General features: G+C 40.6%; 2 protein-coding genes across 2 annotated transcripts; both read left to right on the top strand.

Moving 5' to 3' along the window:
* Nucleotides 1-3,344: 3,344 nt before the first annotated feature.
* LOC119723381 (adhesion G-protein coupled receptor G2-like) lies at nt 3,345-16,629 on the top strand. Its single transcript, XM_038194032.1, has 15 exons — nt 3,345-3,487; nt 4,556-4,695; nt 9,233-9,309; nt 9,772-9,901; nt 10,798-10,907; nt 11,056-11,199; nt 11,728-12,103; nt 12,767-12,970; nt 13,557-13,729; nt 14,094-14,224; nt 14,365-14,464; nt 14,918-15,077; nt 15,347-15,413; nt 15,549-15,819; nt 16,179-16,629. Exons 1-15 carry the CDS (start codon nt 3,345-3,347, stop codon nt 16,416-16,418), a joined length of 2,466 nt encoding a protein of 821 aa, XP_038049960.1. The 3' UTR covers nt 16,419-16,629.
* Nucleotides 16,607-22,330, top strand: LOC119723314. The gene is made up of 2 exons (XM_038193910.1): nt 16,607-16,619; nt 20,697-22,330. The coding sequence occupies exons 1-2, from the start codon at nt 16,607-16,609 to the stop codon at nt 22,328-22,330; spliced, it is 1,647 nt and encodes a 548-aa protein (XP_038049838.1).
* The last annotated feature ends 1,911 nt before the right edge of the window (nt 22,331-24,241 follow it).

Genomic DNA, 24,241 nt, shown 5'->3' with positions numbered 1-24,241 from the left:
ATGAATTCAATAACTTAACATAGGCCGATGTTTTCGGTCGATCAAATCTGAATAACTTTAGTATTGCTAAAAATAGCCATTTGGGAAAGGGTTTGGGTTTTTTTTTTCTGGTTGAACATGAAAATAGCTGCATTGGTTATGTCACATAAATGTAACAGCATGAAAAGGCTCTTTTTATGCTACCGCGTTATACGCTCACCAGACCGTGAATATTGAGCCTTGTATTTCCTCCTCGTTCTGGCTTGAAAACCCAACAGCATTTGTATCACTAGCCCTGAAGGTGATGTGATGGTGGAAGCCTGGTAGACCAACTCCATAAAAATATGATGAACGACAAAATGAGCAAAGTACACCGTCAGATCTCTCTGACACAAACCTGTTTTTGCTTACTTTTCGTCACCGGATTAAGACTTGGTAAGTCTCCATTTCTGCTAGATCTTTGTGACTACTATATGCTTCCATAGCTAATTCGGGGACTGTTTGAGACCAGTATAGTCACATACGAGACCAAGTATAAGGACTTTTTTATTTTGCTTCTACAAAGAAGAAACAATTACAGTCAAGTGTCTTGCCCAAGGACACTAAAATTTGATTCGCTGGCTGGGTTGAAACTGACATTACATATCAGAGTTCATGAGTTTGGCCAAAAACAAAATCGCACAACATGTACGCTATAGGGTACGATAACGACTTCAATGTTCGTACTGTTTTAGGAACAGCTTGTCAAGCTGGATGGATGCTGTTTGATGGAACTGGGATGTGCTATAAGTTTGTGTCTGCTCCAGGACTGAGTTGGGATGACGCTGAACGCGCATGCGTAGTGGAACAGGCACATCTTGTAAGCATCCACAGTGGAGAAGAGAACAGCTTTGTGTTTGGTGAGTTGTTTCTTGAACTTTATATTTTTTTTCTCCGAATTTGTTTGACATTTTCTTTGGAACGTTAACTTTCACTAACTCGGATGAGGAGGCCCATCAGACAAGTTCCAATCACTGACTAATTTCACTATGAGCTGTGATTGTTACATTCTAAAAAGTCCCGGGTCAGACTCGAGTTGACCAGGAATCGAGGTTCTACTTGGTCTGACACTTTCAGGGTTCAAATTGACACTTGTCAGGGTCCAAATTGACACTTGTCAGGGTCCAAAGTGAAAGTTTTGAGGGTCCAAAGTGACACTCTTCAGGGTCCAAATTGACACTCTTCAGGGTTTAACACTCTTCGGGCTCCAAATTGAGACTTTTCCCGGTCTGAATTGTTACCTCTCCTGGTCCAAATGGACATTTTTCAGGGTCAGAATTCATGACACTGCTCTTACTCTTTTTCCAGTCCATTTTGACCCCAAAATACAGGCAAAAGTGTCGTTGTGACAAGTAAGGATATCAATTTAGACCCCGGAGAGTGTCAGGCCTAATAGAACCTGGAAGGATACATTGAGAATGAACGTATGAATGAAAACAGTTTCACCAATATCAGCCATAACAATAATCGCTTAGGCCTGTAGCCTGAAATTCAGGACATAGGAAGAACAATTACTCGTTCTTTGGAATCTTAAAACAGAAGGGACTTCCTTCTTAGTTTTTTTTTATACTTTTCATTGATAAAGCAGTATTTTTCACGAGATCTCCCCCAAGAATGTGCCTACAAGGAAGGCAAAAATTTCAAAACCTTAAAAAAAAAATTGCGAAGTTTGTTCGGGTATTGTGGGAGCAGGTCTCCTGATATGCAATGCAGAAACAGTCTATTATTGTTATTATTGTTATTGATGGAATGATAACGTCATCAGTTTCTGGTGCCATTCAGTGCCTTGCGCACAGGTGCATAATGACATTGACAAAAGTATGACCTGTGGTGTCCTGTTCGCCAAGAGTATAGTAGCTTTGTTGTAAATTGACAGTTTGATGGAAATATATTGCGAGATTTTTTTACCGAGCAGAAAACTCCATACACGTATAGGTATTAAACCCTGGAGACTGACTGTTCAACTTCCTGGTGTTTTCATAAACATGTCAAACTGCGCCCTTGTTCACATCGTGACTTGCAAACCTTGGTATTGTACAAAACAACTTTGCGAAACGTTAACGGCAAGGAAAACAAGTTGATAGAAATCACCTTTGAATACATGGTGTCCTGAAAATAATGGACCATGTAAACCCCGCCATTTTTCGCCAATTTACAACCGGAATTTACTGTAAATGTTTACACGATCTTCAAGGTTACAGATTTAGCTTGATAATACCGTTTGTTTAATTAAGATTGCTTTTGTATATCCAGAGATATGTTTGAATAACTGCAAAACCAAAAAAAGCCACATTCTGTGCCACTTTTAGGAAGCGAGTTCATCCAAGATCAGACAATGCCAGTATGGCTCTTTGGATAAGATTATCCCTATGGGTGTAAGACAAACATATTCCATTCACACGACAATATAGGGTTTTGTTGTTATGTTCAAACAATTTAATAGTACAGACAGGCTCACTTCTTTAAAACTTCAATGAAAGAGTTCAATACAATATTAATCTATTGCACACTCTGCTTAAAAATGTTAAAACCACTAACAGTAAAGTGATTTGGTTTTAGACTAGGACTAAACTGATTTTAACTGCTTCACAGAAGTGGCACAAAATGGGTTTCTTGGCTTTGCCGTTATTCAAACATAGCTTTGGATTCATAAAAGCAATCTCAATGAAACAAACGGTATTCTCAAGCTAAATCTATTATCGTGAAGATGGTGTAAACATTTACTGAAAATTGTGGTTGTAAATTAGCAAAAATGGAGGGGTTGTCACAACTGCCCCCAGAAATTAGTGCATTGGAATTTTCGGGACTGGTTTTCCCACCCACAACTTCGTGCAAACACCAAGAAAATCTTTTAGAGACGTTCTGTATATTTCTAATTATGTAATGTGCACAAATTACTGTATATTTACAGGCGACGAATAATCTTTACAAATATTATGTACAAATCCTTACGAATATTATTTACAGAATGAGGCGATAGTGACCCAATAAACAATGTCGATCAAGGTCTAGGAGCCTGTGAAATCCAAGTGATGGGTATAAAACTAACCTTAGGTAAAGAAAATGGATCAATCAATTAAATGCAGAAAAGTCAACAGCTTTAAGTATAGAACTTATAATTAACCAAATCTATTTAGATTAACCAAAGTAACTCAAAAGAAGTTTAACCTACGCTAAGAAGAACTTAATGAAGCAACCAAGAACAAAATAGTTAAATCTCAAATTAAATGAACTTTAATAATATTATATTAAACCTACTCTAAGCCGGCAATAATTATTTAATATATTCAGGGCACACCGTAGTTTACGGTTCAACTTGCGTTGGCATGTGCATGGGTGGAGTACTCTCTCGCACTTGGACCACTGGCTTGACGGTGCGCAGCCACCTCGACGGAGCCTCTGTTGTAGGCAGCCGGGTGATGTGGAAACCGGGCGTCACGGTCGAGCAGCTTGACGGCGGTGACGCTGGGTAGCTGCTGTCAGCCTGTCGCAGGTCCTGTCTGCCTCAAGCGACGGTCTCTTTGGAAAAACGGCTTCTAGCTAAGCCAGTTTGCCATCTTCAATATTTATAATTACGGATTTAAGAAGTACATGCGTACACCCTTACATTGTAAATAGTTATATCAAAATTGATCAAACTATTCAATGATCGCCAATTTATCATAGAGCCATATTTAAAGGTTTCTAATAAAAGGCAATAAACGCTCAATTTAAGCCAGATATAAAACAGAGAATTAATCTAGAAAACTAAATTCTCATTTCATTTTTAAGAAACACGATGTCTCTAGGGTATTTACATTAAACGCCTTATATCATGTAACGCCCAAGATATATTACTGCCATCTAAGTAACACAATCAGAAACAGTCATGTTTTTTTAAAGGAATCAAAACCGCAAACTTACGGTCTGATGGCAGATCAAAGTCCAGTTTGACTCTTGGAGTTCATCACCGATATCAAGAGTCGGTCTACGGCGATATTTTGCATGCTTGCAGTCAGCAAAATGCTATACTCGGTGAGTTTGATCGCGATCGGCGTTTTCTGGCATTTTATTTTAAAACGCGCACGAACAATATACTCGGACTACTGATACAAACACACATGTATACACAAGATGTCAATCAATCAATCAATCAAGTCGGGTAGAACTCCCGAGATCCACGGATAAGTTCTTTCCAGCAACCTTTGTCATTCATGAGTTCAGCGATGTCTCGCGTCTCCTGGAGACCAGTGTCCATCCTTAATGAATCGACATATGTCCTCCTAGGTTTCCTTCTTCTTGCCTCCCCATGAAGGGGTTCCCACAGGACCACTGAGTGTAGTGTGAGCTCTGGATGCCTTTGAGCATGACCTGAAAGCTTCAATCTCCTCTGGGTCACTTTTGAGCTGACTTTTGGAAGGTTTCCGTACAGCTCCGAGTTCCTCATTCTCGTTGCGTACTGGTTGACGCTCAGAGCCATCCTCAACATTCTAGTGTAGCACCCATCAACCATCTGAGAAAGTCTCTTTTTAAGGTCTGATTTCCATACTGACTTCAGGCTGTGGCATGCTGCCCAGGCCTTCCTCACCCTATCCACAACATCCTCCTCTGTGTTCCTGATCTTTGCTCCCAAGTACAGGAAGCCATCCACCAATTCAATTGGCTTTCCACCAACACTCACGATCCCCTCTGGCACCCGTATGTTCTCTACCAGATACTTAGCTCTTATTGATCCGCAGTCCTACATTTATAGATACCTCCTCCACCTCTTTCAGTAACTCCTCTGCCTCCTTTACTGTGTTTGCCACCAGAACTATGTCGTCAGCAAACTCAGCATCTAAGATCTTGTTAGCCTTAAAAGTATGTCCACGAGAGGACCATGCAGACCGTGAAAAGGTGGGGGTTGGCGGATTTGGTTAAAATTTGGGGGGTAGGTGGGTCCTAGGTAGCCTTGAGGTTAATATTTGGCCAATCTGACCTCCGTAGCAGAAAAAAAAGATCCAAATATTGGATTGTTTAGTGAAAAAATGGTGATTTTTATGATTTTGGGGTACAAAAGTTTAAACGCTTGCAGCTGAACTGGGGAAAGCAGCAGAGCAATGACATTTGCAGGTTCTTGAGGTTGTATCCTGACCTAAACCAGGAACTCTAAATTTTGAAAAAAAATGATCTTAGGAGGCAACGGCACAAAGGGTACCCCCAAAGTTGAGTCATAGAAATAGCGATCTTTAAGTCGCCGTAGCGTCATTAGTGCAGGTCGTTGAACAATGACACTCAGGTGAAAGAGAGTTCTCATCATGGTCTTTAAGTATCAATGATAAAAACATTGTCAGCAGTTTTTAGTGTGAAATGGCAGGAGCCTGTTTTACCCCTATTTTTCGTTAGTAAAGGGACAGGGGAGGCCCCCTTTCTGTATTTTTAAAAGTCGACAACCAATTTTCATGAAATTTGCCACCAAGTTTTATTTTTCCAAATTGTAGATAATGACGTCAAAAGTATTTGTAAAAATCTTTAATAGAGGGCGTTTTAAATGTGTTTTTTTGGCACCTTTTTGGTCAAAAAATGTATTTTTCTCATAATTTCTGTCTTGTTTGCTTGAATGTTATAAAAAATGGCAAACGTGTATATTTTTTCATGATAAATATAATTAAAACCTATTTTAATACTGGAGACGCCATTAGGGGTGCCACAAACCCTTAATTTATCCCATGTTTAGGGTAGGGGGGTTCACTTTAATCAATATGGCCGCCACCTTTCAGAGTCCAGGATGGAATGTATACCCTGCCCGATTTGTGGCAGAGGGAGTCCCCACAAATGTTCCTATACTCAACTCACACTTGCGTTTTTGTTAACAGAAGTATCCCCCAATAATCCTCTAAAGAATTCCTGAGTTTACCAGAACACAATAAAGACACAATGGGGGTGAGGGGGGGGGGGGGGGGACACCCTGCCACATATCACGCACCAAATGTTGGAATGATGAGGCTTGGATGACAATTCTATTATTTTTTTGGCATGTTAATGTAACCCGGAAAATTAAAAAAACTTGGAAAATAATAAATTGAATGAAAAAAAACGCTAAATGTTGGGGGTACTCGCTGTCAAAAATGAGATAGACCTAGATAATTTGAATAAATAGAAACAATGACAAACACATTTTTGGAAAGACAACAAAAAATAATGATTTATTTTACCAACCAGAATTTGAAGAAAACCATTAAAAAAAACCCCAATAATCAAAAAGGATCCAAATTAATTTTCTCCTAAACCTTAGACCTGTTATCCCCACAACCAAATAAGAAAAATGGTAGTACTACAGTCGATTTTTGTTATAAAGAGCACTTTTATAAAGATGTCCTGCTTCTGCTTATAAAGAGCAAAGTCTCAAATTTCTAGTTCTCTTTGCTTTGTGTTTCTTTGTTTCGCTGTCTTTTTAGCAACATTTCTATTTAAAGAGGTAGTTTGGGCGGTCTCACCGACCTTGCTATAACGAGAGTCAACTGTACAAAACTAAATTGAACTTTAAACTTAAATGGAAGTTGAAAGAAGAAAATTGAACCAACACAGTATCAAAATAGAATGACACATGGAACGACCTAATGATCAAACTCCAAAAAAACAATTGAATATAAATCAAGAAAATCTGTTTCCTTCTTAAATTAACTCAAACTGAAACTACTAGACCAACATTTGGATTTTTTTCGCCAAAGATAGGAAAAAAAGCCAACTGTATAATCCATACAAAGTCTAACATTAAAAAACAAGAACAGTCACTGTCTTCCAATAACAAACCATGATAACCCTTTGTTTAAACACAAAATATGTAAAGGAAGAGAACATGGAACCACTACTGCAAAAATGGATGTAATTTAAAAATTAAAAAAATTAGAACGGGTACTACTATCAAAATCTTGGCTAATCAAAAAATGGCTAAATATCCACCATGTGTGTCCACTGCTGAAAACCATGTGTGTGGTCCAGAGCTGTGACAACCAGTTTTAATTTTTCACACAATAATACATTTCACTGGTCCCAAGTCAACTGCATGATAAGGGATTTAATTGATATAACCTAGCCAGAAACAAAATCAGTTGATCAGAAATGGACCATATGACCATGATTGATTCATTTCAGAAATGTGTTTTTGTTTGAATTCTGTCTTCTTACCTGTTCCAACTGTGATCAGGATACCCCATCGATCAAACATCTCACGGCTAGTTGCTTTATTCACACCACGGAATGGTTTGCCTTTCCCTTTATGAAGTGGATGACAACATTTCCTTGATGATGTCCAACTCAACCCTAACTTGTATCTATGGCTGCGCTGGACATATTGTTCTTATCAGTGTATGCATCGACGTCGAACAAACCACATCGCAGGAGGATCAGTTTCCACTCGACATTCACATTATATGCAGCGACTTTCCACTTCTGCAAATGGCTCCGTATGTCTTTTGTGCATCGATTAAGTTGCACTGTATTTAGTTCGCGCGGATAAGAGGGATTTACACCACATTCGATGGCTTTGCAATACTCAAAATTACTAAAATCACATTGCAGGGTGCGCGCCTGCAATAAAATTCCCATAGGCACTAGTGCTAAATGCCCATACTTCAAAACTCATTTAAAAATACTCAGAACTCTCACAGGTATTCAAGCTGCACAGAAAAATGATGATCAACATGTCATCTTTCATTTTCTTTTCAATTTTGGGTGGGTTGACCATTGACTTTTTGAGATATTCTCACCAAAGAAAAGCACCCCTAAAACGAATGATGTTTCCCAAACTGGAAAAGTAGCCATTTTGAAAAAGAATCCCTTCACAACATGGCTAAATAGCGCCACTTTCGGGCCTGATTGCATCCAAAATGCTCAGAATTTGAAGCTCCCAGTCCTGGCCAGAGGTTCAGTGCCACATGTCTTCAATTCCCCAATTCCATGGTTCTCAGAACTCTCTAATATAGAATATTTTGAGGGTCTAACTTTTATTCATGAGTTCGGCGGACGGATTTTTGGCCTATTTACAGGCGTACACCCTGCAGCCGCACAGACGGCATGTCCATGGCTGCCATTTTGACGGTGATGTAATGCAAGGGCGCCCTCTTTTGATACCGCGCTAACTGGGTGGGCGGCAACAGGACGTCCCCCTTCTACCAGATCAGTGCGCACCACCAAAGGTAGCCCACTCACCCACCCACCCAATAGGTGAAGTCTGCAAAATGTAGATTTAGTAACGCTCTTACAACAATTCCTGCAAAATGTCAATTAAGGGCAACCAATTGCACTCGGAACTATCTAGGGGGCTTTGTAGGTTTGGTCTTGAAAATTAGGAATTGTTCAACTTTGTTGACCGTGAGCAAACAAAAACAAGAAGAGCTGACAGTTTTTTTTTTTATTTTTTATTATTGTAGTCGGAAATCTTAACTATATTTCCTCTAAGATTGTTGACTCTCAGCCCTGCATTAATTAAGTTATGGTTTACCGCGTAAAGGACTTCATTTCGTAATAGAGCTGATACGTGTTTTTCTTACGCCTATATCTCCGCAGGGAATGCTTGCATATCAGAGGGAATACACAAGGGAATACACAAGGCTATTAATTTACACCAGAAGCAACACAAATTTACTCCCCGGAAGTCACCCTTTTTTGCTCAAAATTGTCGGTGCCCCGTACTCGGCCACCGTGTGATTATTTATCGAGCTACTCCACCGAGTGGTATCGTCTCAGGTGGGGATCAAATGGCCAAGATTTGAACTTAATTCGCTGACCCCCCACCTTGTCGATTTTTCAAGATTTTGCATGGTCTTCTCATAAACGCACACTTAACTCTCCTACTCCGAGCCGGAGTTACAGTGATACCAGAGTCCTGGTGTTTCTCCAGTGCCAGTCACTGGAGTAATACCAAGATGTATACGTCATCTAAGTGACGCGTGTTGCTGGGACAACGCTGACAGGGGTTTACATGTACCATTTTTTTTTCAGGACGCCCTGCAGAGTTGAATTGGCTGACATTTAAAGTCGCAGTTTGACTGACTGAATGTAATGTTCACCGGCAATTGCCAGCTCAGCAATCACTAAACTCAATCAAATTTTAAGAGGCACTAATACGATTAAGACATAGCTTTGATTTCCCCTCAAACAGTGGACTGTGTTCACTGAGGCCTGTCGAGCTGTATAACGTATTAAAACTTTTGAGACATCACATAATTATGAATCCTTTACATAATTTTTTCAGGAAATTCACTTGGATGGATTGGGCTGAATGATAAGAAACAAGAAGGAACATTTGTCTGGGTCGACGGGACGGAGAAGGTTCGTTGTAATCACGGTAATGAATACTGATGACGGTCTAGTACAACATTGAAACATCTTTATGTAAAATTGCAACTCATTCAGTTACACACTTGGCACCAAAAGATTTCATTTTAGTGAAATTTACCATGTAGCTTTCTAATTTGTTCTACTTTTGGGAAATTTGTCTTGAACAACATTTTGTTTTCTAATTCAATTAAATGCTTCGGTCGTTCTATTTCGTCAGTGATTTACTGATGCCTAACGGTCAGACACGCCTCCAATCTCTTTGAAATTCTTAAAATTACGAAGTACATTATCGTGAAATTTCATTCAGTAAAAAAAAACGGGTGAAGATTATAATCAATATATATATATATATGTCGATGATTGTTTTTTCAATGTGTCATTGAAAGTTAATAGCTGTTATATTGCTGAGTTGCAAAGGCGTTTATTTGTATACTTTATTTTACTCTAACTCAGAATTACACCAACTGGTCTGGATCAGAGCCCAATGATGCTAACAATAACGAGGACTGCACTCAAATGTGGAGAGGTGGAAGGTGGAATGATTTGATCTGCACGAGAGCACTGAATTATTGCTGCAAAAGAGGTGAGTATGAAATCAGACTTGAATCAAAACTGACTGAGCAGTCCTTTGTTAGCAGGTCAATTATTGTGATAGCATGACTTTGCTGGGTACGCATGCTGAATTAAGAGGAAGAAAAACATTATTAGAAATGCAAATGAGAAATCTCAAAAGCTGTTATGCTGTTACCCGTATGCGTTCATGCATGAGGCCGGACTCCAGCCTAACTCTCAATGATACGGTTAACTTGCACCATCAGAAAAAAAAAATGCATGCAATAAAGTCTGATGTTGAAGGGAAAGCTGTAACGCTCAGCCGAATTGTATGTACTTCAGATAATGGCTGTCCACGTGAGGAGTCTAGTGACCGACTCACCTGGCATTTTACAAGAGCGGGTTCTACAGCAGAATCTGTCCAGAGATGTCCACTGAACACAATGAATGGTACGTAATTCTTAAGCAAAACAAAAAAGTTTAGGTTGAGTTCACGACTCTGAAAAGAGTAAAACAGGCCTGGGAAACTTCAGGAACGATTACATGTGCACCCTTTGCATAGAGCGCCCTCACTCAGGAAACGTCGTTCTTCCTCTGTAATATTGCATATTTATTGATACAGATTTCTAATAACCCAAAAGCCTTCTTCACTCCTCCTTGAGAGAGCTCTTTGCAGAGAATCTAACTCGGAGCAAAATGAAAGGTCCTCGCAGCAATTTATTTAGAAGTCGAGAAATTATAGATTTTTTTTCTTATGAGCAATGGTCCAAGGATTCTTTCTGGGAAAACTTTAATTCAGCTGGGGCAGAGACAACCTAGTTCAATGGAAACTCAAACCCCGTGATGCTTCAGGCGGGATTCGAACCAGGAACGAAACAAGTAGAGGCAGAAAGACTCACGTTTGTTAACTGATACTTTCCCTTCCAGCTGGACAAGCTTTGGCAGTTAGGAATTGCTCAACTTCTATGCCTCCAGAATGGAAAGACTATAAAGCGCGCAGTTGTGGTGACCTCATCACACTGGACAATTTGGCAAAGGTAAAATGAATGAGTAATTTATTGAAGAGTTTCATTTTTGCGAAGCTTATACGTCATTATTGGCACTTACTATTTTGCGTACAAAATGGAACCGTGATAAGAATTTCACTATTTTCCACTCTTATGGTTCTTTTTGTTTTGTTCGTAGGTCCAAGTTGGTGTTGGTAATGTGATTGAGGTTGCAGAATTTCTTGCTAATCAAACAACGAATATTCCCAGTGACACAGAGAGCTTTGAAGCCATTTCCACAATTTTAATGAACGTTGTTGGCGTTGGATCGGGAGAGCTAGAGGTAAAACGAGGAATTTAGTCGAATTATTAAAACAATATCACAAATGTCTTAGTTGCAATTAAGGTTGTATTTTCATCATAACTGAAATGGAAACCGTGTTTCTTTGTGTTTTCCGACATAAGGCCTGTAAGACACTCTAAAAGTCACCAGTCAGATCTGACTCGATATTCAAGTTCTATTTGATCCGATCATTTTCCGGGTCAAAATAATATTTTACAAGGTTAAAATGGCCTTTTTTTAGCACGATTTGCGGGTCACTGACCCGGAAAAAAGGATTCATACCAGTGTCATTTTCACCTGCAATAGTGGCAGTTTGATCCCGAAATGTATTAGTCCAAAGAGAATTCAGAAATTGGGCCGACTCGTACCAGGGACCTGCAATAGATCGATGCTTATCTGTTCACTTCCAATTGTGTCGATCGTCTGTTTAATTTTCACGTTGCAAATTAAAAACGCCATTTGTCGCAACTGTATCACCAGCTTTTTGGTTCTGGATCACTAGAGGGTCTTATTTCCATTTTCCTCAAGGTGACTGAGTTAGTTGTTGAGACTGTCCATAACGTCATCAAGGCAGACCCTACCTCTCTGAATGCCGTTAACTCCTCATCAATCGTCCAGTCCATCGAGAATCAGGTTTCCTTGACTCTGAGACAAGAAAGTAGCGTCAGTATATGTCAGGACACCATACACGTCGAGGCGGTAAGTTGGGACACAACGGAGGCCAACGGTGGATTGGTTTTTGCCTCCATACAGTCACGTGACCAACAGGAGTCATCACAAGAGACCACACTCGCTGGTACCCATGTCAGAGTGTTTCCGAACACCAGCGAGATTCCTGACGATGTTGATGTGGTGGCATCTATTCAGTTACCAGAGAATATTGTTCAGTTGCTGGAGTCTACTAGTGAGTAAAAATTTTCAACAGCTTTGAGCTATAGGAGCAAGATATGTCCTGAAGCAAGCTATTTTACCTCAATCACTTGTCTATTATCTGTCATCTTCAAATCACAGATAAGCTTTCATGTGGGAACAATAGTGAAACTATTATTTATTTTCTTTTTTGATTGATCTCTCTGAGATAAAACGTTCATCAAAGGCTTTGAGCTGTAGGAGCAGGATCTATCCTTAAGCAAGCTATTTTACCTCAATCACTTGTCTCCTATCTGTCATCTTCAAATCACAGATAAACTTAAAAATGCAATTTGTTCATGTATTTCTTGGCACATTGTATATGGATCTCTCTTAGCTAAAACTTTTCATCGGAAGCTTTGAGCTGCAAAATATGTCTTTTAGCAAGATATTTTACCTCAATCACTTGTCTCCTATCTGTCATCTTAAATAACAGATAAACTTACAGTGGGATAAAAGTGCAATTTGTTCATGTATTTCTTGCTACATTGTATGGATCTCTCTTAGCTAAAACTTTTCACTAAAGCCTTTGAGCTATATGCGCAAGATATGTCTTGAAGCAAAAATTTGCTATATGTCATCTTCAAATCACAGCTAATCTAACAGTGGAAAAAAAGTAAAATGTATTTATGCATTTTCTGGTATTGATCTGTCTTAGATAACAGTGCGACGCAGGTGCAGGCTAGTTTCTTGATCTATGGTGATGACACATTGTTTCGGTCAGCTCTGCTCAGAGAGTATAATGAGAAAAATCTCTCTGAACGGAGAGTTGCTGCTCCTGTCCTATCATTGACTGTGGAGAATGTTGAATTGGTGAATCTTACGGACCTGGTGGTGATCGAATTTAAGGTAAAACAACTCGGTGAGAGCATTGATAGAGAGTAAAAAGTGCAGATATGAAACGGATTGAAAAAAATGACGTCATGTCATATCTGTGGGGTGCTGTGGTCCAATGGTTACGGTGTTCGACTCGTGTGCCGTGGTACATGGGTTTGAATCCTGACCGTGGGAACATGGTGCTTGTACTCTTGAGCAAGGCAATTTACCATTATTGATCCGTCCCTCGGATGGGACGTAAATTAGCCGTAGGTCCAGTGTGTTGTGTAATGCACGTCAAAGAACCTAGTATAACTTATCTCTAAGAGAAGGGGGCGCTCCTGTGTTTCAGGCAGTTGCTGCAATATGTACCGCAGCACCTTGTAAACCCTTATAAGGTGCTACATAATCGGTCTCATTTCTCATACACTGAATTTACCAGTCTGTAATAATAGACGTAATTTTCAACGCATTGAGTAGAACTTAATTGTTGGAAGATACGTGCGTTATATAAGACTCCGGTACTATTATTATCGCGTTTATGTTTGTGATATCAGTGAGCTGATGTCTGATGCAACATTTACACGACGAGTTTGATTCTCTTAAGAGAATGTCTCGTATGACTCTTACAGATTCCCAACAATACCTCGGAGGAGGTTCTGAGCAACTTCCAGTGTGCTCCTGGGATTTTGAATCGGGAGACAGTGGCGGCGATTGGTCGAATGCTGGCTGTCAACTCGAAGAGTTGACCAATGAAACTGCGACTTGCGAATGTAACCATGCAACTAATTTCGCTATCATTATGGTGCGTACCTTTTTTGGGGGAAAAACATAATTGCCGCCAAAATTGTTTGTCTCAGATTGAGTCAAATGTCTTTGTAGTATGAGTATAAATTATGTAGCTAAGATTTATAAAATTCCTACTTAATAGTTGGAATTTCGGGTCAACGTCTTGACATAGGCCTATATGGCTTACGACATGTACAAAGAAGTGTAGTAACTTACTCATAATATGCTAACAACTTGTAACGAAATTGTTTCTGGGTTGATAATAAGCAACTGAATAATTTTTGAAGTAAAAGCTAAACAACTTCAAATTCCAAAATTTCTTTGGATTTGCATGCAGCAGTTATATGGTATCAATTGCATTATTACATTTGTTTCTGTAGGATGTCAGAGGTCAAAGACCTGACGAAGGTAGCCCGGAAGCGAGACTAGCGCTGGACATCATCAGTCAAGTTGGCTGCGCCTTATCTATTGCTGCTCTGGTGATCACACTGATCATACACCTTTTCATAAAGTAAGCAAATATTTGTTTCATGTTTGTCTTCAAAGTCAAATAAAACGGAATATGTCAGTGATAGTTGCGATTCCACCTGTCGATTACAGCTTGCCATAATCCCCAAATTTCACAATTTTTTTTTAATTGTAATACCATAGGAAACTACGCCAGGGCAAGACTCGGCAGATCCTTCTTCAGTTCTGCTGTTCTTTGTTGGCATTGTACATCGTGTTCCTCGCTGGTGTGGATAATGCAAAGGTTAGCGTTCTTTCAATTCATTATTCGCTATTCGCACCTGTTTTTTTTCACAATCACAAAGAAAACAGAGTGGCAAGGTTCTGGTTCTTCATTTGCCAAATAAATACCTATGATAATATTCAGATTAAAAAAGGGCGTTTTGTCCAGTGAAACAAAATGTTGAAGTGCCTGGAAGTACAACATTAATTTAAAAATATTTTGAAACTATTTTTGGCAATTTCAACCCTTTTTAAACGGTCGAAGGCAGTGTAAAACAAAGAAGGGATTTTTCAAGGAAGTGACGCAAAAAAAAAATCGTGATTTGGATATTAAAATTAATCACTATATATGAATACATTGTAAAACAAATAATTCTTTTTGAGAAAGTGACTCCAATTATTGCGATTTTAAGTCTCAAAATAAATCACTTATATAATTATGATAATTATCACTGATACTCCCCTACGTGACCAGGGCAATGTGTGTGTGTTTGTGGCTGCTTTACTCCACTACTTGCCTCTTTCGACTATGATGTGGATGGCCGTTGAAGCCAGGAACATATACGTCGGTACGGTGAAGGTGTTTCCAGAAGACTCGCCTCGATACATGCTCAAGGCTTGCCTCGTCGCCTGGGGTAAGTCTCCATCCGATACTTTGTTTTCGTTGCTCGCTAGAAATAGCAAGGCAATTTATTGAGATGAAATTGAGTAAAAAATAAACCAACGTTTCGGACGAAATTCGTTGGCAACTGGCGACAATATTACTGTGCGACTGTTAATTAGTCGTGCTCATGCTCAACAAATGTAACCAATGGTATTGTCATTATTCTGAAATGCTGCTTTCGCTGTCAATTCGACAATTAAAGTATCTAATATCATCTTTGGTTACGTTTTTTTTCTTCAGGATTTCCTGCTATAGTTCTAGCAGTAACCTTGGCAACGGCTCTGAATCAGTACAAGAATGATCACTAGTAAGTGTAGAGACTTTAGCAAGGGATGGTGGTATAGAATTATGAAGAAAAACAAACAATTAAATTAACAATGAGGTATGAAACAATAATCTAGAGCTGTCTTTCACCATCGCAATGTGTCTCCTATTTTCTCAGTTGTTTCCTTGAGCCTGGTCTTGTGCTGTACCTCGGCCTTCTTGCTCCCATTGCTCTCATCCTCATCCACAACATCATCACCTTCATCTTGGTCATGCGCAGTATCCTGAAGGTCCAGGAGGCATCCCGCTCCCAGCAGATCTCTAAACGCCTCCAGAATGCCGTGGCAATCTCCACCCTCTTGGGCTTGACCTGGTGTTTTGGGTTCCTGGCGATCAGTGATGCGACATTCGTCTTTCAGCTCATCTTCTGCATTGCCAACTCCTTGCAGGTATTGTTTACGTAACAGACCAAATGTTAAGGCGCTCTAACACCGCCTATATGTATCGGTCCCCACATTTAAAAAAATCAGGTTTACTGACAGAAGCAAATTAGTATGTTTACAACAATCTAAAACATGAAAATTGTACAGATGTCATTTAGTTTGTATCAGAGCAGCATTCGCGTAGGTACTCACAAAATTGTGTCGTTAAATTACTGCCAATTAAAAGAACAAGCGAACAAACAGCCTAACCAACCAACAAACAAGTGGTGTAAAGATGGGTATGTCTACAAAATAGCAACACAAAAAGTGACGAAGATCCAGTTTAAAGAGTTTGGTTTTTCGTTTGTCTTTGTGGGTTTTGACAGGGCGTTGTTGTGTTTGTCATGTTCTGTCTTCGCCGCGACGAGGCTCGGGCAGCTCTTGCTCCGTGTATGAAGCGTGTCTGTTGCTGTTCATGCCGTGAGCTCACCCAGCGTGCTGCTAAGTCTACCGAGGCGGACGCGATCTCCTCGTCTGCTCCCACTTCACCAACCGATCAACAGATCATAGATAATCCTATCTACATCTCAGGAGACGTGGCGTATGAGACTCGAATCACCGATTAAGCTCGCTTGACTTTGTGAGCCTTCGACCCGGGGTAAGGTTGTTATTATTGCACTCTCTTCTGTTGAATCCGTGGGTTGAGGTTCGAATCTCCGCAGCTAATCCTTTGCACTGCATCCCTAATTGAGGTGCATGTTTATGTCCCACAATGACAGCGTGAATTATTGTAACAAAACCACATACCCACAATATGGCTGCTGAGTGTAAGGTGCATAATTTAATGGGATACTTTTGAGACGTCGGTGGCTCAATATGAGGCAATCAAAAATTATCGGCATTTTTGCTGCCACCAACGTCTCAAAAGCCTCCAATTGTAGTTTTATTAGTTTTTCACCACGAAGTTTATCTCTCTATCGTGTTATTGACGCAGGCAGCTTTGAGAAATTCTTGATTTCATATAGGTACACAATTTACCACATGAACACAGAATTGTTTTAATGGTAAAGATCAATCATGCGTAAAGTCATTTAGTCAGATTTTGTTTGATTCCTTGAACGAAGAATACAAAGAATGCATTTGATACAAAGAAGGCTAGAAAGGTGATGAATTAAAAAAAATGTATAAAGTTTAGATAAGCTAAAGATAAGAACAGAGAAGTTCAAGATGTACTGTCCTGGTACTGTTCGTTATTGCAGCCGTGTTGTCAATGACCATCATGCGCATGCGCCAGTTGGTATAGCGGAATGGTTCTTGGACTTAACTTCTTCTTAAGAAATATCCTCCCCAACAAAAAAATTCACTTCTTGGGGAAAAATAAAATCAAAAATTCCCTCCAGGAATTGAACCTGGAATCTCCTGCATTCAGATCAACGATTTAACGCAAATGTCACAGCAAGATCACGCTGACCGTCGTAAAATATATGCCAACAAAACTTATTCCTAATCAGGTGACATATTTAGTTGTTCACGTGATATGTTTCACGCACGCGCATTATGGTCATTGACTTTACTTGGTTGCATAAAAAAATAATTTTCGCAGGCGGTGCATGAACAATAGATGGTGCCCTGTGACCACTATTTGCTGGCCCAACAGTAATCCAGCTCTGGCTTGGAAGACTGGTTCCCGCCTTCTTATCCGAAACGATGATATAAGGACCAGAACCCAGTCTACTCGCAGAGCTCATCAGCTTTTTCAAACGCCCAAAATAGGAAAAACGTATTTTTTTTTGCTTAAAATTAAAACAAACAAGTTGAAAAACGTTAGAAAAGATAAATATGTGTTGACAATCACGGACAGTTTTATCTTTAACGTCTATATCGTAAATGTCATCATTATAAGCAATGCATTATTCAAATAAGTACACATGTACTTACATTGTTTGCATTAAATGAATGCATGTAAATTGTATACTTATTAATTCATGTTAACATAATACTCAGAGTTACGCATCATATTTAGCGTCTATACCGTAATTGCCATCATTATTAGCCATGCATTATTCAAATTAGTACACAATACTTACATTGTTTGCATACAAAGAATTCGTGTTAATTGTATACTTATTAATTCATGTTAACACAATTCTCAGAGCTACTAATCGTGCATGTTTGTGCTAACTTATTTTATTTTTTGCTAAATGATTTTATTGAGAGTGTGATTAATGAGAGTGTTAATGCATATTCATACATACCTAAGACAGTTTACCCATTCCTATTGGTAAAGAGCCCGTCACGTGGCTGATTTTAAACGGTTGATAAAGCCATGGCTGGCTGGTCTTTTGGTTGAACGCTTACAATCCTCACGTAGGCATGCGCAATACCACCAGTGAGTCAGTATCAATTTTCACTACACCAGTACACATCTTGCAGCACGCGCGACATGCGCATCAATCTCCATATAAGGAGTTGTTTACCATAAGACCTTAGCCTTGTATAGCTAGAGGGGTGTTTTGTTGATCAAAACGTTAATGGTTGAAACTGCAAAAAAGGACCAGTGTGTTTGCAGCCACCAACGTCTCAAAAGTCTCCAATTGTAGTTGTCTTAGTCTCACCACGAATGACGAAGGCAGTTTTGAGGAATTCTTGATTTCATATAGATACAATAATTACCATATGAACTCAGAATTGTTGTAAATTGCAAATATGAATCATGTGTAACGTCACTTAGTCAGATTTGGTTTGATTCCTTGAACTAAGACTACGAAAGAATGCATTTGATACACAGAAGGCTAGAAAAGTGTAATGAGTTTAAAAATTTCCTGAGCTTAAAGATGTAAAGTTAAAGATGTACTGTCCTGGTACGATATATGGACCCGGTGTCGGCGGGCAATAATTTAATTTCCCTTTAAGAAAAAGCCTTCTAAGAGCCACGAATGAGGAGAAAAGGCTGAATGTAATGTTATCGATCATCAGGATTTCCTTAAACACAATTTAGGGAACACATTTCACTTTTTGGGGTAAAATAAAATTCTAATATCCCCTCAAGAAATGGAACCTGGAACCTCCAGCATTCAGATCAGCGATTCAACAAACACGCCACAGCGAGCCAACGCCGACCGTCGTGGAATATAAGCCACAAGAACTTATTCCTTATTAGGTGACAAGTCGTTCACGTGCTATGTTTCAACTTCATTATGGTCATTGACTATACTTGGTTGCATAAAAAAATAGTTGTTGCCGGCTTTGCATGAACAAAAGATGGTGCCCTGTGACCATTATTTGCTGGACCAACAGTAATCCAGCTCTGGCTTGTAGATTGGTTCTCGCTTTCTTACCCGAGACAATGATGTCAGGACCAGAAATCAGTCTACCCGCAGAGCTCATCTGCTTTTACAAACTCCCGAAACAGAAACAACGGTTTTTTTTGCATTTAAACAAAAACAAACAAGTTGGCAATTCGTTAGAACAGATAAATATGTGTTGATGATCAGAGACAGTGCATCTTAAGCCTCTTTACCATAATTATCGTTATAAAAAATGCATTGTTTAAATTAGAACATGTATTTGCACGTTTTGCGTAAAAAGAATGCTCGTTAATTGTTTACTTATTAATTCATGTTAGCACAATACTCAGAGCTACGGATCATGTTTATGCTACTGATTTTTTTGTGTTATTCGTAGTGTTAATGCATATTTCATAAATACCTGAGACAGTTTACCCATTCCTATTGATAAAGAGCCCATCATGTGGCCGATTTTAAACAGTTGAAAAGACATGACTGGCTGGTCTTAAACACTTTTCAGTGTCACATGAAATTTTGACTCATTTGAAATCCAGTGCCAGCACCGTTTTATTGGTTGTCCTCATTTAGGCATGCGCAATACTAATAGTGGGTCAGTATTTCATAGTCCTAAATTCATACCACACCGATACTTCTGCGTTGTGCGCGACATTGCGCAGTAAGGCTTGTTTAGGCTTTTGGACCGAAAAGTTTTGATTTTTTGACCGAAAATGTGTTTTTGAATGGAAATATATATGTGCAGGGTCGCTATTAAATTAAGAGTATGGCTGAATTGCTCTGCACTGATCAGTTGTAATTTGAGCAAGATGTGCCCAGTATCTTTTTAGCATGCGCATGCGTTGTGTTGTGTCTGGCATGCGTTGTGTCTGACAACACGAAATTTGTTTTCTCGGGCGAAATCGTATTTTCTTTGCTAGTTTTTCCTTGATTGTCTTATCATTTGTCGGATTCTTTTATCATATCGAGTGATTTAACACCTCTGGAACTTGTGTCCACCTGGATTTTCCCTCCAAATCACCTCTTTACGTGATTATTCATCGTCAAAATGGCGCCCATGTGAAGAAGCGGCACGTACGTTACAACGTGTACACAACGTCACAAAACAAGCGGAAGAGAGCGATCGGCGTGTCTACTCGGCCGCTTTTTCCTGGTATTGTCTCTTCATATGTTGATTTCTGACATCCTTCGAGTGATTGGTAACCTCCTTGTGTGCTTCTTCACAATCTCTTGATTGTCATCGAGTCAAACTCAGTAGCCAGCTATATCTACATCCTGCCGACTAACTGTATGTATACCTGTATACCTTGTTTATTATCATCGTGCATCATTGTTTGCCTGCATACTCCATTTGTATAACTGCTCCTCATGCATGCTGGCTGTCAACAACCCTCCTGCGTGTCTGCTTCATAATACAATGATATACCATTGCTGTTGTGTTTCTTTTATCTTTGTCAATGTCATTCATCATTGTCATGATCATCGACCATGTCGACATTGATTTGACCTGATTGACCTCACATTGTTGTGTACATGTAAACTACAGACTGCACTACAGATCATGTTCAGTCATGATTTATATTGTTATTTTTGTGAACTTAGCATTTTGCTACCTAAATCAACAACTTCTGCTTGCTGGTGATATTGAACGCAACCCTGGCCCCCGCACACCTAAGTATCCCTGCGGAGAGTGTACCAGGGCCTGCACCAGCTATAAAGGTGCTAAAGCCAGCATCCTGTGCGAATCATGTGAAGTGTGGTTTCATTCAGACTGCGTGGGCCTAACAGACTCTGCCCTTGATACCCTTGGGCGCAGTGATCTCCCCTGGGAGTGTTATCGCTGTGGTTTACCCAACTTTTCATCTGGGCTTTTTGACTCAACAATATTAGATGAGTCCAATTACAGCGCTACAAACTCTGAGACCCACTCTTCAACGAGTTCCACCAGTTCTCACCATCCAGGTTCCCCTCTCGCCAAATCATCACCCAACAAAAGAAATAGCAACCAAACTATCAAGAATCTCCGCCTACTTGAAGTGAACTTCCAGAGCATTTTTTCAAAGCGTGCAGAATTCTGGAGTGTTCTTGACGCTACCAAGCCAGATGTTGTTTTTGGGTGCGAAACATGGCTGAAACCAAACATCGCCAATGGAGAAGTTTTCCCACCTGGATATGACATTTATCGTTGTGATCGCAGGGACGGTTACGGAGGTGTACTTCTTGGCGTCCACAACAGCCTTAATAGCCACCTGATTACCATCAAGTCAGATGCAGAGATTGTCGCTGCGAAGATCATCAACGATAACCAGACCATTGTACTAGCATCTGTGTACAGACCTCCCAAAAATGACCTCAAGTATATGGAGGATCTCAATAGCGCCATCAGTCATCTGTGCCAAGGTAACCCAGGTGCAGCAGTTTGGATTGCTGTTGATATAAACCTACCAGATATCACCTGGGAAACCTACAGTGTCGCTTCCCATCAATACACACTGGCTATAAATGATTCCTTCTTGAACCTACTTGATACAGCTGGCCTTGAGCAAATGGTCAATTTTCCTACCAGGGGGGACAACACTCTGGACAACATCTTGACCAACAGACCCTCCCTCACTAACAGATGCTCGGGTCTCCCAGCCTTAAGCGACCATGACATGGTATTCATGGACGCGAACGCCCGCGCCTATAGGAGGAAATCAGTTCGGCGCAAGATTCTGCTCTGGAAAAGGGCCGACCTTGTCACCACCCGCTCGAGAGTCCATCAGATGTCAGATGATTTCACTTCAAAGTTTACTACTTCAACGCCAGTTGAAGACCTTGCTACTGCACTGCAACTGGAGCTTGAAGAGATCATCAACGACTGTGTTCCATCTAAGCTTAGCTCCACAAGAGTCAATCAACCGTGGTTCAACTCTAAATCAAAGCACATCCTGAGACAAAAGGGTCGTGCCTTCAAGAAGGCTCGTCGCACAAACAAAGCCAGAGACTGGATTCGCTTCAAGCGTTTAAAGAAGGATGCTCTAAACATCTGCCGAAATTCCTACAACACGTATGTCCATGACATCATCCACAGCGTACCAGCAGGTTGTAGGAACAAGAAGTTGGGTGCTCTCGTGAAAGCCAAGCGATGTGATCTTATGTGTTGCACCTCTGAAAGAAGGAGGCTTTCTACACACGGATCCCAAGGCCAAAGCCAACATTCTAAACCGGCAATTCACATCGGTTTTCTCAACTGACAACGGAGCTCCACTACCTGACCTAGGCACCAGCAACCATCCTGAAATGGAAAACATCACTCTGAGCGAGAATGGAGTGATCAAACTCCTAACAAATCTCAAGCCCTTCACTGCCTCTGGACCAGATGGGATACCTACCATGCTGCTAAAACAGACGGCTGTGGAGATTGCTCCTGCAGCAACGTTACTTTTCCAGGCTTCAATCGACCAAGGGAGGGTACCATCACAATGGAAGATAGCGCAAGTAGTCCCATTGTTCAAAAAGGGAAGTCGTTCTGATGCCGCCAACTACAGACCGATTTCTCTGACATCTGTACTCTGCAAACTGTGCGAGCACATCATTCATTGTGCTGTGATCCAACACCTTACCGACAACAACATCCTGTCAGATGCGCAGCACGGTTTCCGCAAATACAGATCCTGCGAAACGCAACTGATCTGTATGCTGGATGACCTCACCAAGAGACTGGACAGCAAGTCACAAATTGACGTGGTCCTGCTCGATTACGAGAAAGCATTCAATAAAGTGCCACATCGACATCTACCGAAGAAAGTCCAGCACTATGGAGTTAAAGGCGCAACACTGGCATGGATATCAGATTTCCTCCACTCTCGTTCCCAATCTGTGCTCGTTGATGGGCAGAAGAGTAGTGAATCCATCGTCTCATCCGGGGTTCCACAGGGGAGTGTCCTTGGTCCCCTACTTTTCCTAATCTACATCAACGACCTGCCTGAATGCATCAGAAGCTCAACAACTACATGTAGATTGTTTGCCGATGACAGTGTTTTGTATAAACATATCACCTCAACCGATGACACAGCTAGCCTCCAGCAAGATCTAGACGCCCTCCAGGACTGGGAAGCTAAATGGCTGATGCACTTTAATGCTACAAAGTGCCAGGTTGTCCAAGTCACCCACAAGCGGAAGCCCTTCCCTGCCTCATACACCATCCATGGTCATGTCTTGGGGGTCTCCACCTCTGCCAGATACCTGGGACTCCACACAGATTCCAGGCTGAGCTTCAATACTCATATCGACAACATCACCAGGAAAGCGACCGGCACCAAGGCCTTCTTCTCCCGTAATCTGAGCCACAGCAGCCAGAAAGTCAAAGAAGCTGTCTACACCACCTTCATTTGTCCATTCGTCGAATTTGCAGCAGCTTCATGGGATCCACATACCCAACGGAATACCAAGAAGCTTGAGCAAGTCCAACGAAGTTCGGCTCGTTTCGTCATGGGCGATTATAGAAGAACCAGCAGTGTTACATCCATGTTAGAACATCTTGACTGGCCCTCACTACAGGAACGTCGTCACCAAAATCGCCTGCAGATGATGTACAAGATCAGATACAACTTGGTCGACATCCCTTGGAACAACTACCTTACTCAATTATCGACATCTACCAGAGGACACAGTTCCAGATTCACTATCCCACACACCAGATCTTCAGTGTATGCTAGCTCGTACTTCCCACGTACCATCCGAGACTGGAACAACCTCCCAGTTGATCCTGCTGCATACCCATCCCTCAACGCCTTCAAGTCTGCGCTGAGGGACATCCGCTCGGATTAATCGCACCACCAGATTTTTACTTTCACCTGTACATATAGCACTGTACCTGAGTACAAATTCCTGTTGTCTTTAGACAATGCATGCGCCCAACGCAGTGCGTTTATCTTCAACATATGAAGGCAGCACTAAGAAGGAAGAAGAAGAAGAAGTTACACAAAAAAGTATTAAGGGGACTTTCTTTTTTGCTTGAGTGTAGCTTGCTTTGCTATTAGAAGCTACTCCTTCGTTTGAATATTTAGTTACAGTGGTTAAGGCCGATGTAGATAACCTGGTTGCTTTCAAAAGCTAACTATACGGTCAGAGCATTACTCAACCAGATTACGATGGGCCGTGTA

Source organism: Patiria miniata, unplaced genomic scaffold, assembly GCF_015706575.1.
Source record: "Patiria miniata isolate m_02_andy unplaced genomic scaffold, ASM1570657v1 HiC_scaffold_1, whole genome shotgun sequence".
Taxonomy (NCBI): domain Eukaryota; kingdom Metazoa; phylum Echinodermata; class Asteroidea; order Valvatida; family Asterinidae; genus Patiria; species Patiria miniata.
This window is presented reverse-complemented; position numbering and strand designations above follow the sequence as displayed.

Excerpts from the sequence above, each read along its gene's own strand:
- LOC119723381 (XM_038194032.1), top strand. The coding sequence starts at position 3,345 with ATGTGCATGGGTGGAGTACTCTCTCGCACTTGGACCACTGGCTTGACG. Across the intron at positions 4,696-9,232 it reads CACGATCCCCTCTGGCACCC|GAAATTCACTTGGATGGATT; the intron begins GTATGTTCTCTA and ends TAATTTTTTCAG. Across the intron at positions 10,908-11,055 it reads CACTGGACAATTTGGCAAAG|GTCCAAGTTGGTGTTGGTAA; the intron begins GTAAAATGAATG and ends TTTTGTTCGTAG.